Genomic DNA, 16199 nt, shown 5'->3' with positions numbered 1-16199 from the left:
ATAATTCGTGTACAGGAAAGTTTTGCACAAGTCTTAACTATTGAAGTACATTACTGAGATACGAAACAAAAGTGGCGCAGACGCAGTACCCTTGTATAATATTCATAACAGACATTGTAGTTGGGAACTCCGATCTGACTGTATTATAAGGCGCAATGGATAACCTTTAGCGGTTATCATCGCTGAGAACAATTTGTAGCGTTGGTTTTAGGCGTATTTGTGTATATGAAAATAGGTGTAAAATGTTTGCGTTTTGTGTATTCTTATACAGAGCCGTTTGTGTCAATGTATGTTAAGTAGTTGAAAGTAAGAAGAAGTGAGGCTACTACAATCACGACAAGGAATGACTGATTTCGAAATAATTTGTCAAAACTTTTCAATGAACTGTCTTACGTAACATTTTATTATAAGTATAGTGATTTTTTATGCACAAGATTAGTCAATAGGTTATATTTAAAGACATATGAATAAAACTTTAACAATTGCGTTGTTAAGAAAATAAACATTTTACTTGTCCACCAATTTAATTATTATGTTTATAGTGATTCCTTAACCGCAATCGCTTTTAACTCCCACCAACCACCATTTTTACACCCGTGTGTACAATAAATCATATTTTATAAAAATTTAAACTCAAGTTTTGGCACAATTTGAACATGGAGCCTGTGAATATTCTGGCTGCGTTCTTTCTAGAATAAGAATTGCTATTGTTTTACACATATGTGCTCAAGATTGTGTTCTTGAATTACTGCGCTAGAAGAGGAGATATGAATAGGAATTGATACAATAACCAGCTATTGTGATAGTGGGGAATATATTTTGCAAATGTTTCTGCGAAAATACTGTTTGTTTTTTGAAGGGTTCGTCTAGAAGTTTTTACTACGGAATGTTTTGCGTATAAATCATCGAAGTATTTTATTTTATCAGATAAATATAGCGTTTTAGATGAGTGTCTTTTGTTCTTATTTGTTAGGTTTGGTTTTTAGTCTTCTTTTGCTAATATGTGAATAAGTCGGTATAGCAAATTCACATTGTTGCCATGTAGCTAATTTCTTAATGGACATAATATTACATGACGTCAACTAACCAGAAGGTTAAATCTATACTATTAACTAGCACTTGGCCAGCGTGGTGGACTCAAAGCCCTCCTCCCTTTTTACGGGAGGAAACCCTGTCCGGTAGTATGACAATGATGGGTTATAATTATTTAATTATATTGAAAGTGGCAGAAAATAAAATACTAAAAATGGCAGACACGTTGCCGTCATACGATATCGATTTCGTTATGATTTAATGCTCTCTAAAAATTACAAATAAAAAAATCAACCTACTAATGAATCATTTAATTACCAAATATCTCCAACACTTCAATTGAAAATGGAATGTTTTACACCATAACGAGTATTCAGTTCAAATATTAATTGTGCCCATCACCTTACAAAATATAATAAAATTATAATAATCAAATAGTACTACTAAATAATAATATCACATTTGTTCATAATCTACGATACTTATTATAAAGGTTTTTCCAAATTCGGAATGCTTCAGGATTCGGGATTGGTCCCATTTTGAGTTCATTGTCGACATATAAGAACTTTAGTTTTTCTTTGTCGCATTTTTGCCATTTCACTGGTAAGTTCTTCGCTGTATCTGGTGTTGGGTTTCTGTAATTTATAATGTAGTTATAGTCCAACAACCAAGAGCATGAGCTAATGATGATTTTCAAAGACGATGTTCACAATTGGTAGCTTAAACACACAATATCAAGTGTGATACAACCGAAGGTGAAAGCAGAGGAGTAAGACACCCACATTTCTCCCGTAAGACTGTTAGTCGTTTCAATCGGCGAGCCTATTGCCATTTACCGAGCACGTACATGTATTTTTTTTTTGTCAACATAACATGATGAGACGTTGCTCTCAAAAAGTAACTGATGTATAGTGTAACACCTATTACTAAATATGAACGGATACCATATTATCTTGTATATAACCACAAAGTTAGTATCAGGCACTTAGGAGTATTCGGTACATAGCCTTCAAAGTTATTAGTTTAGACTTGAAGCTTTGCTACCTACAATCTATACAATTTCTTGGAATTTGACAAACAGCCGGCTGTTTGAGGCTAAATTGAACTTCCCCTAGGTAATTTGAGCTCGGAACTCTGGACCACTCAATTTGTAACTAGACTTGTAAATGTATTTGTGTAACAGACTGATAAATAAGCAGAAATGCTGTAAGAATAGTGCATACTACTATTAAATGGCTCTCGATGTGAATTAAAGAATGAGAAAAACAATTTCCTGTTCATAATAGACACGTTATTACTTAAATTATTTATTTCCGTGCAAATATTTCACTTGCCCGGAAATTTAATTCAAGCATAACTACCGACTTAACGAGATTTAAGTTATATGAAACTATTTATAACTTGAGACATCAAATTATTAAAAAAAAACATGTATGAATGACAAGATGTGAAAGAGGCAAGGGAAGTTTTTAAGGATCGTTTCAAATGGCGTTCTTTGGTCTCTGTTCTGTCTGTTTTCTTATTGTGGTTCTATGGAGAAAAGGCGTGATATTGTGTAGGTGTGTATGTAAATAATTATGTTGATTAAGTACGTACCCATACTTAGCAAAGTTAGTAATCATATCCGTCATCCAATCAATCATTCTTTGGTCAGCTTCCTTGATCCTATAAGGCCATAACTTTCCTTTAAACATGTACAAAATATCATCACCATGGCACGCTCCCGGTTCATCAACAAAACCAGATTTTTGCTTCACCATATTACGACCTCCAGCGTACTTGAAATGATAAATAAAAACAGGAGCTTCCATCTTTTGAGTCATTATTTCTGCTTCTATTAACATAGGCATTTCAAAATGCAAGTCTGTGTACAAATCAGATAAATTCATTAACATTTTTCTACTGACTTCTTCATTTCCAAAATAATATTGTTTTAATACTTCATTCATTTTCTGTTCCTCTTCTTTAGATTTGAATTCTAAATCATCAGCGAATAGGTTTTTATGATTATGTTGTTTTAAACTTTCATCTGTTTCCTCTGACACAAAGAATAGTCCTTCTTTATCCATTGATCCGTACATCAGAGTTATATTCTTTGAATTTTTAGTTACCAGATTATACGGGAGGTCGTTTAAAAATCTCTCCTTCCCAAAATCTTCTTCTATACACGGTAAGTGTAATACTTGTGTAGTTATCTGCTGTCCAATAGGTATTTTAGCCGTTGCACTAACTAGTTTCTCATAAGGCAATTTAGAAAATAAATCATACAGCTCTTTCGGATCTTTAACGTCATAACCAAGTAATTTTGCTGTCCTACTAGCTACTGCTACTGGATCTCGTTTTATTGCCCAGTTAGTAAGAGCAGATCCACTTTGAATGATAGCTTTGTTGAACAATCCATGAGTAACATCACTAGCCACTAACAAAGCTACTGAGGTACCTCCAGCACTGTGCCCGAAAATAGTAACATTATCAGGATCACCACCGAACGCAGCAATATTTTTCTTCACCCATCTCAAAGCGGCCACTTGGTCTTTCAAACCAGCATTGCCTGGGGCTTCTTTAATGCCTAAACATAGAAAACCTAAGACTCCCAGTCTGTAATTAAATGTGACGATGACTACATCTCTTTGTACGATAAAATCTGGGGCGTAGATCATTTTGCCTCCACTTCCTAATATAAAAGCACCACCCTGAATATAAACCATTACTGGAAGTGGTCTTTGAGCAGTAACCGGTACGTACACGTTAATTTTCAAACAGTCTTCGCTACCAACGACTCCGATAGGAGTGTTTTGTGGACACTGATATATTTCTTCAGTAGCTCTGAATACGCCCTTCCAGTTTGGCGGAGGTTGAGGTTCCTGTAGAGCAATTTATATTTAATTATTCAAATGTATAGCTGGTGAAAAAAAAAAAAAAATTATGTACAGCAAGTTCCAAGAGAATTGTAGCACATGAAAACTGTACATTGATTAATTAATAAACTCTCACTTATAAACGGTCTCATAGCATTCGAAAATTCAATTTCAAAACATAGCTTTAAATATAATTTGAAAAATGAAATAATGCGATCAAGTATAGGATATCATAACTAGCTAAACAAACAAAACTATTAATCCATACCTGAAATCTCGTATCACTATTAGTTGTAGCGTATGGAATGCCGAGGTATTCGAAAAACGACCCATCGCCACTGATTTTACCGCTCAAAGTCCCTTGTTCAATCGTGACTTCAGGTGCCGGCTGATCCACTAAGTTCATAGCAAACAACGTAAACAAAACCAATTGCTTCTTGCTCTTCATTGTTTTATTACACTCTGTATACACCAATGACTTTTATAATTATTTCTACACTAACATAACTAATGTTTTTACAATTTACATTTAAAATATCAACATTTTATTTAGCTATGACAATTAAAATCAAATGTTTAGCAGACGAGATAACAAGAATGAGTGTTACAACATTCTTATCTTCAAGATAATGCGACCTTTACGGATACAATATCGATAGTGTACTTTGTATTCCATCAAAATTTCGTGCAAAATCCTAATGTAATTTAAGCAGGGATACTAACTCAGAGGAACTTGGTGTTTGAAGTCACGTATTCCAATAAATTATTGACCTAAAGAGCGAGGGGGCTTTAATTATTGGCTTTTAGCTTTCGTATTTCTTTTCGGCCGGCATTAAGGTATGAACGCCATTGCAATTTAAACCATGTTGAATATACACTGAGTGTTTTCTTTTCACTTGGTTTTACATAATATCACAATTCTACTAAATGTTTGTTAACAGAACAAAGGCTTATACAATACTGAATTATACGATACAAAGTGCATCTCTCATTACAAGTTACTCTAGCGGAACCAATTTGTCTTATTTATAGAAGCTGTCAAACAAGTACTTAACTCACTGAATTATAAATTTTTCTGTAAAATTTTGCAAGCCATGTTAGGTAATAAAGTAAAAACATAAATTAATAGTGAATAAAAGTAATTACATTTTATAAAAAATATGTTTAACACAGTTCTTGACGGCATGAAAATCCCCCAACCTACTCTTGGCCAGCGTGATGGACTCAAGGCTTAACCCCTCCTCCTTTCGGGAGGAGACCCTTGCCCAGCAATGGGATAGTTATGGGTAAAAAAAACAATAGTAAAAGTATAGAGACAATACTAATTTGCAAGATTATAATAAAACTACTGGTCAAGTTTTAAAATCATTTACTTTGTCCCTTTTGCGGTATTTACTGTAAATGTCTTTCCATAGTCGATAGTATTTCGGATTGGGGATTGGACCCATTTTGAGCTCTTCATCGATGTAAAGTAGTTTTATTTCTTGCTTCGTACTGGGCTCCCATTTAATTGGTAGTTCACTTGTAGATGGGGTTGGATCTCTGTAAAAAATTTTCATTGGATCAAAACGTGTTAAAAAGAAATTTCAAAGAATTTGTCAATGTACCACACGTGCAGTTAAAGTGTTTTAGATAGATAATTTTATCTGTATTTGTTATCTATGTATGTATGAGTAATAATTTAACTGTACTACTTATACATCGCTGATAAAAATGACACCATGACAATATGAAGTGGCAAAATAAATTAACTAATTTATGTAATAAGTAGCTTATGCCGATGATTCCTCCTACGCAATCAAAATGATCAAAAGATGGAGAAGAACTTTCACAATTATTACAATAGAACTGATTCTGTTCTTACCCATATTTAGCGAAATTGGCAAACATTTCCGTCATTCGATCCACCATAACTTGATCTCTTTTACTTATAGGAAAAGGCCAAGCAAGGCCTTTGAACACATACATAAGTTCATCAGCATGACATGCTCCAGATTCATTTCTGTACCCATTAATATACTTCAGAAAATTTCTTCCTCCAGAATAATTAAAGTAATAATTGTATACTGACGCTGGGGTAGTATTTAGAACTAATTCTGTTTCTAGTAAATTCGGCATTTCGAAATACATATGTGTATATAACTGATGAATCATATCTCGTACTTTGAAACTTATTTTCTCTTCTCCAAAGTATACTTTCTTTACTACATTAGAGTAGTATTCAGCTTCTTCTTCTGATTTAAATTCTAAATCTGGTGCAAAAATGTACTTGTCATCTCTTTCTTTTAAACTTTCTTCAGTATCATAAGCTAATAACATCAGCCCTTCCTTACTTGTAGTACCAAACATTATTGATACATTCATGTTAAATTTTTCTAACAAATTGTAAGGCAAATCTGTTATAACTGCTTCTTCTCCTTCAATAACATTTTCAACACATGGATAGTTAAGTAATTGAAAATCGAAATATTTTCCTTCTGGTTTAATAGGTGTTGCTGCGATTAAATTTTTGTAGTCGATTTTAGAAAATAAGTCATATATTTCTTTAGGATCTGTTGTATTATAACCTAGTTCTTTAGCTATTAGGGTAGCAGTAAATAAAGGTTGTCTATTTATAGCCCAACTGGCAGTTGAAACACCACTTTGTATAATTGCTTTGTTAAACAAACCATCCGTGCTTTTACTAGCTAGTAATATAGACACAGATACTGCTCCGGCACTTAGTCCAAATATAGTGACATTTTCAGGATCTCCTCCAAACGCTGCGATATTTTTCTGTACCCATCTTAAAGCAGCTATTTGGTCTTTCAAACCAGCATTACCAGGTGCTTCTTTGATACCAAGACACAGGAATCCTAGCACTCCAAGTCTATAGTTAAATGTGACTAGTATAACATCTTGTCTCATGAGAAACTCGGGGCCGTATAAGCCTTTTCCTCCATTGCCTATGACAAAAGTCCCACCGTGTATAAACACCATGACTGGACGAGGTTTTCTTGCTTTAGCGGGAACGTAAACGTTGATTTTCAAACAGTCTTCAGTACCGAGTGTTCCGACTAGAGTAGTTTGAGGACATTGGTATGTTTCATCAGTCGCTTTGAAGACTCCTTCCCAAGACGGAGGTGGTAGTGGGGCCTAAAAAATTAAGACAAATTTAGTACTGGCATTGATTTAATTAGTTAACTTGCCAATTCAAGGATACGCATTACAACCAGGCTCAAACAAATAATTGTTCGTTTTGTATGGGATTCGAACCCAAATACTCAAACACTCGCTGTATATACTTCGGTGCTATTTATTTTAAAAATAATAGGAACGTGCTATTTTCTTTATTATATCTTTATTCTTGTAAGGTAAATAGATGCGAAAAGTGACGTTAATAACTAAAACGATATTACTCTCTAAAACTATAAAATAAAATTTAAAGTGAAGCAATTTGCAAACAATAAGAGCTTACCTTGAACCTCGTACTACTATTCGTAGTAGCGTAAGGTATTCCTAGGTATTCAAAAAACGACCCATCCGGACTGACTTTACCGCTCAAAATCCCTTGCTCGATTTTCACTTCAGGCGCCGGCTGGTCCACCAACTTCATCGCGAATAACGTAAATAAAACTATTCTTTTAGCACACTTCATTGTTCAACTTTCACACTTATATTCACACGAATAATGTTTCATTTTCTTTGCATTTTAACACTTCAAATATTACAATATCTTGTCTAAAGATTATGAAAAACATAGTAGAATTTTTCAAGAAATATATTACATTGCTACAACATTTTCAATTGATGCTGATGCAACAAAACTTCGGACTCGTAAATCTATAACTGTTTTGGTAATCTGAGAGCAATATTTAGAAGTTCAGTGAGGTCAGTTCGTACGAGTGTTTCACGCACGATATGAAGCCCTACTAATTACTAATACATTGTAAGTAATAGGGAACCATCTCGCATTATCGGCTGCCTGAAGGTCTTAAGTTCATATGATTTATTATCCAATCAATATTTGAAGAAAAAACTCATGAAATTGGTAACAAGAATGATAAGTTTATCTAACAATCATCTATTCATTATGATGTTAAAGTTAGTTTTCAACAAAAATGTAAAAAATAACTTCGAAATTGTTGAGATCCTGAAAGACTATTTTATTTAAAAGCCTATCTAAAATCGAAGTCTTAAAATATAGGCTTCTTTTAACTGCAGAAGTCGCGGTCAAAACCTAGTTAAGTTTAATTAACTATCAAGAACTATCAAAACAATATAAAGTTTATGAGAGGACATTATTTCTGATAATAAATCTGTCTAATATTGTTATTAAATTGATAATAACAATCAATTTTATGAATGGCTTGTTTTGTGACCTAAACTACTTACGAATTGTTCAATTAATAGACCTAAGCATATACCTACTTATATAATAGTACTCATAATTAATATAATTTTCCTATCAGAGTACGTGTAGCTAAGACATTTTTGTTGTTTTGTTGCTCTTGAAGAATCAGATCTGCATAATAGTCGCATTATAGTATAATGCACGGTCGATGCAATTCGATCGAAATTTCGGGTAAACAAATACAGTAAAATATTGTAACTATCAATTTTCAAACAGTTTAAGACCCGTTGCATTATTATATTATGTGTACAAGTCGCGATAACGTAAAATATTTTGTCGCATTTTTTTCATTTCTTTACTTTAACACTCCGTCGGTAAATATAAATAAAAATGCATTTGTTATTTTTTGAAATCATTTGGTTTATTCTTTTTCCGGTACTTATCGTACATGTCCCTCCACAACCGATACGCTTTAGGATTGGGTAAAGAACCCATTTTTAGTTGTTCTTCTATGTAGAGGAATTTAGTCTCTTCTTTTGTACTCGGCTCCCATTTAACTGGTAAATCATCTGTTGGTGTTGGATCGCTGAAAAAAAAATTGTTGGATAAAAAAAATATTTTAAAATTAAGAATAATAAAGGCAAATCAAAAATTCATATCAATATATGACTGCAACATTTGACTTAAGTTAGAAATAAAAGACTTAAGTTGTTTAAATTACTGAACTTTAGTTTATAACAAAAGTGTTTAGCCCAAGCTCTGATTACGTGTGCTTAAAAACGCTTTCAAAACAAATTAATATTATTTTCTGAGAAAAGAAAGTGAATCAACGTACCCATATTTCGCGAAATTAGTCCATAACTTGGTCATCCAGTTAATCATTTTTCTATCATCCTCGTTAATTGGGAACGGCCATATTTTGCCGTCAAATAAATACAAAATCTCATCGCTGTGAACGGCGCCTGGCGCGTTTTTATATCCAGTGAGATATTTCAGAAAATTCCTGCCACCAGCGTAATTGAAATAGTAATTATAAACCTTAGCATCTATACTATTAATAAGAGTTTCTGATTCTATAATAGCAGGTACTTCAAAGTATAACTCTGTGTTGAGATCACCTATTATGTCGTGCACTTCAAAACTTATATTCTTTTCACCAAAGTAATATTCTTTTGCCATTTTTGACACTTGCGCAGCTTCCTCTTCATTTGGAAACTCAAGATCAGACGCAAAAATGTATCGAGCATTTCTGGCCTCCAATGCCTCTTTTGTATCTTCAGGCAGTAAGAAAAGTCCTTCTTTGCTAGTCGTTCCATAAATAACAGGTATATTCTTCTTAGGATTATTTTTAAATATATTATAAGGGAAATCGGTTATCACAGCTTCTACCCCTTCTATCTTTTGTTCAACACATGGATAATTCAGCATTTGGGTATCAAAATACATTCCTAGCGGTTTCTTAGGCCTAGCTCTTAGCAATTGTTTGTGAGGTAATTTTGAGAAAATTTCATACAACTCATATGGATCTTCTGTAGTATAACCTAGTTCTTTAGCTATGATACTGGCGACCCATACCGGTTGTCTGTTGATAGCCCAGCTGGAGACAGACGAACCACTTTGTATAATCACTTTATGAAACAATCCCTCAGTTGCTTCACTAGCTAACAGTAACGACGCAGAAGTCGCGCCAGCACTTTGTCCAAATAGCGTCACATTATCAGGATCTCCACCGAATGCTGCAATATTCTTCTTCACCCATCTCAAAGCAGCTATTTGGTCTTTAATACCGGCATTTCCTGGAGCTTCTTTGATACCTAAGCAGATAAAGCCTAAGGCACCAAGCCTATAATTAAAGGTAACTAATATTACATCTTGTTTGACTAGAAAATCTGGTGCGTAGATGAATTTTCCTCCACTTCCTATAAGAAATGCTCCCCCATGAATGTAAACCATCACTGGTAGTGGTTTCTTGGTGTTTGCTGGTACGTATACGTTTATTTTCAAACAGTCTTCTGTTCCTAGAATGCCGATGAATGTTGGTTGAGGACATTGGTAGATTTCGTCTACTGCTTTGTACACGCTTTTCCATGACGGCGGTGGAAGAGGTGCCTATGACAATAAAATAATATTGCTTGTTTTATTTCACTTAAGAGTAAGTTTTTTAGAATTTTATTAGTATGCTAAATATTTTTAAAAATACATGCGCCATGCGTGAACTTTTTTTTACCTTTTTATTATTTAAGTAGACTAAGAGAAATGTGAACTTTCGAATCTTATTTTTCGAAAGCAGAAACAAACCGGGTTTTAATATGTTATTATCATTTTACGTAATATTTTGAACCAACATAGATTGAACTGTAAAACGTGAAAGTACGAAAGTGAATTAAATCGATAATTTGTTCTATTTTAGTATTGTACATTAAATTTTACTACTACAAATCCGATACTGGTACGAAATGGTTTCTATAAGAATCGATAATTACTTTCACCTTAGCCTCGAAAATTACAGTATAATCGTGACCCACATTTTAGTTATCTTTCGCTACGAAATAAACTCTTACTGATAAGAAAATAATACATTTATTATACTCTGAGACCGAATATAAGCTAAACAATGTATATCATATTAATATATTTATGACATAAGTTACATCATTATTACCAATAGTAAAAAAATCAAGCTTACCTTGAACCTCAAACTGCTATTAGTAGTAGCGTAAGGAATTCCGAGGTATTCGAAAAACGACCCATCCACACTAATTTTACCGCTCAAAATCCCTTGCTCTATTTTCACTTCAGGCGCCGGCTGGTCCACCAAGTTCATTGCAAATAGCGTAAATAAAACTATTCTTTTCCCGTATTTCATTTTGAAATGTAATTCTCAACCTTATTTTAGTAACCGTAAAGTTGAAAATATCTTAACAATTTCGATCAAACTTTTTCCGAGAGAGGTTATGTTGTGTATTTGCCGTAAAAACTGTACAATTGTCGTAGTTTCAGCTCATCACTTGGTCAAAGCAACGTTTAACTGTGAGGACATTTTTATATTTTAGTTTTTTGTGCGAAAAACACGAGAAATACTTTATATCACGGCACTTTTTCTGTTTATACTGTGTGACAGGTCGCCGACGACCTTGAGTGAGTAGACGCGCGGTGCGCACGCGCGTGGCGACCCGACTACACTGTTGATAACCACGTGTGCGAGCGAGATAGAACATGTTACGGAATGGAACGCTACTTAGAGGTAATTGACGTGTGTTAGGATTTCCGTGTATGACAATTAGGTACCTGTATGTTGTGATAAAAATTATTTATGACCACTCAAATCGTATTTTTGTACCTAAAATGTTATAGCAATGTGTTACGATTGTAGTCATTCTCTTAGAATATGCAAAATATGTTTTACCTACGAGTGTTACACTTAATTCGATCCAATTCTTTCGCTAAAGTTGTTAATTTTCTAAGTATATTCAAAATGATTTATTTCAGAAAACTATTTGTCTCGAATATAAGACGACAGGTACTATGGTAAGAGATAAATAATATAAGCTAGTAAACACGAAGCTTAAACTTAATTCTTTAATACGGTGTATGGATACCAGCGATGGAAAAGTACATAAAATTTAATAAACAGTAAGTGTACAAAGAGGAAGTAATCTATTGAGTATAACAGAAGGAAGACAAGTCATGCGTGTAGTGTTTTAGCACTTGAGCACGTGAGCTGACAATTGGTTACTATCATTAAGATAGACAGCCGACCTAGTGCTAGATACAATTTGAACTACACTCAATATTTTATTTATAACATCACGTCTATTGTTATAAAAGCTGTAAGCCGAGTTGTATTAAAAAAGAACCTCTTATACCATCTGTTACACCAGAACTACCACCAACATTCATTGGTCCCATGTCCCATATAATAGACAGCTAAAATCATTGACAAATTTATACATATAATCGATATAAATAATAATAAATATATAGTCAATACATTACAAGAACATAGGAATTATCCAAAACCTGTTTAAAGGTAGTGCTAGATGTGATTACGCCAAATTAAATAAGGCGCTACAATACGATGATTATGTCAGAAACCATTTTCATCTGAAAAGTATGAAAAAGGTTGAATAAAATTACTTAAAAACGGCTTTAAAATCCCGACCACACAAACACGTAAACTTAATTCCACATAAATATAAATGAAGATGTGTTGATCTTCCATTAGAACGAGTATTTCGGGGGTAATGACCAAGAATTTGAATACAAAACGGGTCCTCTTGACGTGACTAAACAGGCCATTTTCTCATCGTGTCGCATGTCCAAAATTTATTTGAATAAATTAGGGGAAAGGCGAAAACTGTTGAATTTTAACCCGATCCCGAGCGTGACTGACCGACGGGCGACGCCAGACAACCATCCACACTGAATTTTAAATATTTTTCCTACACTTAAATTATTATAATGCCATTAAGCTATAATGACTCAAAGGTCCTTTGAAAAGCTTTCGGTACAGATGTGTTCCTGCACTTTGTTGAGACTTGAAAACCAATTATATGAATGAGCAATTTGTCAAAGCCAAAGGGCATTAATTAAGGGATTAAGTAATGTAATGTACAGTAAATTGTAATAAGGATTCCCTCTTTGGTGTATTACAAGTAAATGTTGAAGGTTTTTGACGATTTTATAACGAGCTATGTAAATGTTTGAAGAGTATTTTATAAATCTCTGTCATATATTTGTTGTATAGATATAACTTCCTAGATACATCTATTCGACCCTTCGTATTCAGGAACAATTATTTTTATAATGCTTATAAATTTATAATAACATTGTTTGTCATTTATTTCTTTACTAAGTTTTGTAATATTGTACCAAGTATAAGAAAGTAAAGCCACACAATTTATAGTCACTCAATAACCCTCCCACAAAACCCTACATTAAAATTTTCATGACTCGCAAATGGCATGCAATCTCACCATTTTCAATTCTCAACAAAAAGTACCTTTTAAAAGAAGTCACTCGCTCCCAAGTAATAACAAGTTATTTGACAAACCCGAAGTCACAAAAACTTTTCCATCTCGCGCTTATGAATTCAAAAGTGTTAAATTCTCGGAGACGATTGGTGGAGGTTGAATCGATTCGTGATTTGCATCGTAGACGGCAGTCGACTCAGCTATTACCGATGACTCACGAACTAATCTTCAAACTCTTCGAGTGCTTGAGATGCTCGAATATCTTAATGATGCTCCATTATCATTTCAAACGTTACATGTTTTGCTCTTTTTTTGGATGCTTGAACACTTTTCTGTTCTGGTTTGGATGGGATTTTATTTGTTATATTGTCGTGTTTCATCAAATTTTTTATCTTTAAATTTTTTAGGAGTAGAGGAGGAAAATAATGACTGACCCGTCTAACATATTATGGGCTGTATAGCCAGAAAAAGAGACAGTAGTTACATCATTGGTAGTGTATGGAATGGACTATTATGTAAGTTGTCGTTTATACATGTCTTTTTTGTTTGCTTATAACAAAAATGTCTATCCTGGGTTCATGTCAATTCAACATCACTATAAACATTTTTTAAGAAAGATTTTCGGCTTTAATCTCATAACTATAATCTAATGTACGTAAATCGAATTATTGATTAGTTAACATCAAATAATGACCGTTATTACTATCAATAATACAGTTATTGAAGTAACCATCAGCGTTAAAGTTAGCTAATTATATTCTTTGTCTTACCAGCTATTCACATTCTCTCCATGAGAGCAACTACCAAAAATCTTTGGCTAAAACGTTTTATCTTCTTGATATGCAAACAAATGTTGATTCAACCCACGATTTCATTCACGATCTCTCCAACATACGTACGGTCGTTTAAATCAGGAACTACACATAATTACACAGAAACAATGCAGTACCGCCACCGGCCACTTCAACACGCGCCGCTTTTTGCCATTTTTACTAGCGTCCAAATTTTGTTTCATTTCAACCGTTCTCGTTTAAAGCCTGGAGCTCAACGTGTGCAGTTTTTCTAGTGTTTTACGGATTTTGTTTCGGCATACAAACGTTTGTTTGTAACTTTATTTATTGATAGTTTTTAACAATGGAATTTTTGTTTTATTTTGGCGTTTGGCTATAATTGTTAAACTTTCAGGAATAAAATGGTTTTTACAAAAAATATTTTATTCAATGAGACTAAGTGCAATTGTCGATCCAATTTTTATTAACTGCTCGATTTGGCGGCGTATTACTGTGCCAATAGATATATGTATAAGTAAAATAAAAAATTTTAAACACGACTTATTTTCTGAAACATCTAGATACATAATTCTTCATTCATGAAGTGTAATTAGAATCGATATTGATTAAGAAACTTTGGACTCTTACATGGCATAAATTACAAAAATTTAAAACACCTATATAGAATCAAGAATCCAATCCGAAATTTATTGATCATCAGTCGAATACACCAACATCTGTTTAAAAATAAATATTTCTTAAGATTCTTGTAACCCTTTATTATCCCACTGCTGGGTTTGGGTCTCCTCCCGAACGATGGAGGTTTACCGTCAAAGAAAACGTTTAAACAAAATAATATTAAACAGATAACTGAAGAACAATAAACAGTGCACTCTGTCCTCAACCCGCGTGCCTCCACAAGCGCTCCCGAGTGGTAACATTCGTGCAATTAAAGCACACTAGCACACTGACAATTATGCACCACGGTACCACCGGCGTAATGTTAGCACACTTTGTGTAAACGTCTAGGCTCTGAAGGAAGCCAATTTATCTGGTTCAGCTACCAAATTGCTTAGGAAACGAGTTGAGTTACACGTTTGAAGAATGTTTGCTGATTTAAAGAATCTAGCTTATTTTTAACATTAGTATTGATAAGATGGCATTTACTATATGGCATTGGGATCAAATCTGTAATGGTACCTAGTTGTTAGGTTTGTTTTTTTTAGTTGTTACCATTACTTGCTACAAACTGAAGCTTCTAAATTATTTTGAAAGAACAATTTTGACAATTATTTTTAATTCTCAAACGTTTGCCTTTCCGTAGTAATAACAGCAGAAGATTACGGCGCATAATATAATAGAAACACGAATAAATCAAAGCATAGTATAGAATACTGGAATGCCTGAAATGACGGCGTAGCTTACACTGGCCGTGGGCGCAGGCTGACTGAGAAAGTCAGTATATACTAAACATGCTACGCGAAATTTTATAAGCTATAATCACGCATTACCGTTTGGTTTTGAGTTTAAAATATTAGCTACTCTCACAAATAAGGCATCTTTTATAACAGTCCTTTAAATACCGCAAGATATTCACAATTCATAACCGTAATACTTATCCGAGTTAACCCCAAACGTATCTTCTTAATATAATAACAATAAATCAACCGCCAGAACACCGTTAAGAACGCATGACACACTTCAGTTAACCTAAGACAATAATAAATCTAATTTTGGTGACGTAATTTTATCTTGAGAAGACGTTGATAGATCATCCAGGACTTTCACAATTCAGTCATTTATTAAACGTTAAAACTCTTGTTTTTGTTATTTCATTAATAATGAAGTGTTATAGGAATTATGAGGGAGTTTGATTAAGATGAGATCAACGTTGTGTTTACGTTTGCCGCTATTTGTATTCGCAAGTGTAATCAAAGGATAATCAAATGAATATGTTAGGATAAAATAGTATAGATAGTTAGTATCTTTTAAAATTTCTGAGTGTAAAAAATATTGTTTAATACAGCAACAGTTATTATATACGTGATCATGCATTTTATCTGAACTTGTTTTAAAGTTATGGCTGTCGGGCTCATAGCTCTGATAGTCTCGGATTTGATAGAAGTGATGCTTTTCGGTAGTCAATTATTATTTTGTGTTTAATCCGTACTTGGCCAGCGTAGTGAACTCAAGGCCTTACCCCTTCCTTGTTCGGGAGAAGATCCTTGCCCAG

General features: G+C 33.7%; 2 protein-coding genes across 3 annotated transcripts; both read right to left on the bottom strand.

The window, feature by feature from the left end:
• Positions 1-1327: 1327 nt before the first annotated feature.
• Positions 1328-11396, bottom strand: LOC142973221 (esterase FE4-like). Of its 2 annotated transcripts, none has more exons than XM_076114857.1 (3): positions 10910-11396; positions 2629-3896; positions 1328-1667 (listed from the first exon to the last, which is right to left on the bottom strand). In XM_076114857.1, exons 1-3 carry the CDS (start codon positions 11087-11089, stop codon positions 1499-1501), a joined length of 1617 nt encoding a protein of 538 aa, XP_075970972.1. In that variant the 5' UTR covers positions 11090-11396; the 3' UTR covers positions 1328-1498. The 2 variants fall into 2 exon arrangements, with proteins under 2 accessions (XP_075970972.1, XP_075970973.1); XM_076114858.1 differs by lacking the exon at positions 10910-11396 and adding an exon at positions 4159-5100.
• On the bottom strand, positions 5243-7922 carry LOC142973234 (juvenile hormone esterase-like). The gene is made up of 3 exons (XM_076114872.1): positions 7348-7922; positions 5755-7025; positions 5243-5432 (listed from the first exon to the last, which is right to left on the bottom strand). The coding sequence occupies exons 1-3, from the start codon at positions 7525-7527 to the stop codon at positions 5243-5245; spliced, it is 1641 nt and encodes a 546-aa protein (XP_075970987.1). The 5' UTR covers positions 7528-7922.
• Positions 11397-16199: the final 4803 nt, after the last annotated feature.

The sequence above is a fragment of the Anticarsia gemmatalis genome, chromosome 5, assembly GCF_050436995.1.
Source record: "Anticarsia gemmatalis isolate Benzon Research Colony breed Stoneville strain chromosome 5, ilAntGemm2 primary, whole genome shotgun sequence".
Taxonomy (NCBI): Eukaryota; Metazoa; Arthropoda; class Insecta; order Lepidoptera; family Erebidae; genus Anticarsia; species Anticarsia gemmatalis.
Note: the sequence above shows the minus strand (reverse complement) of the source record. Positions and strands in the feature narration are given on the sequence as shown.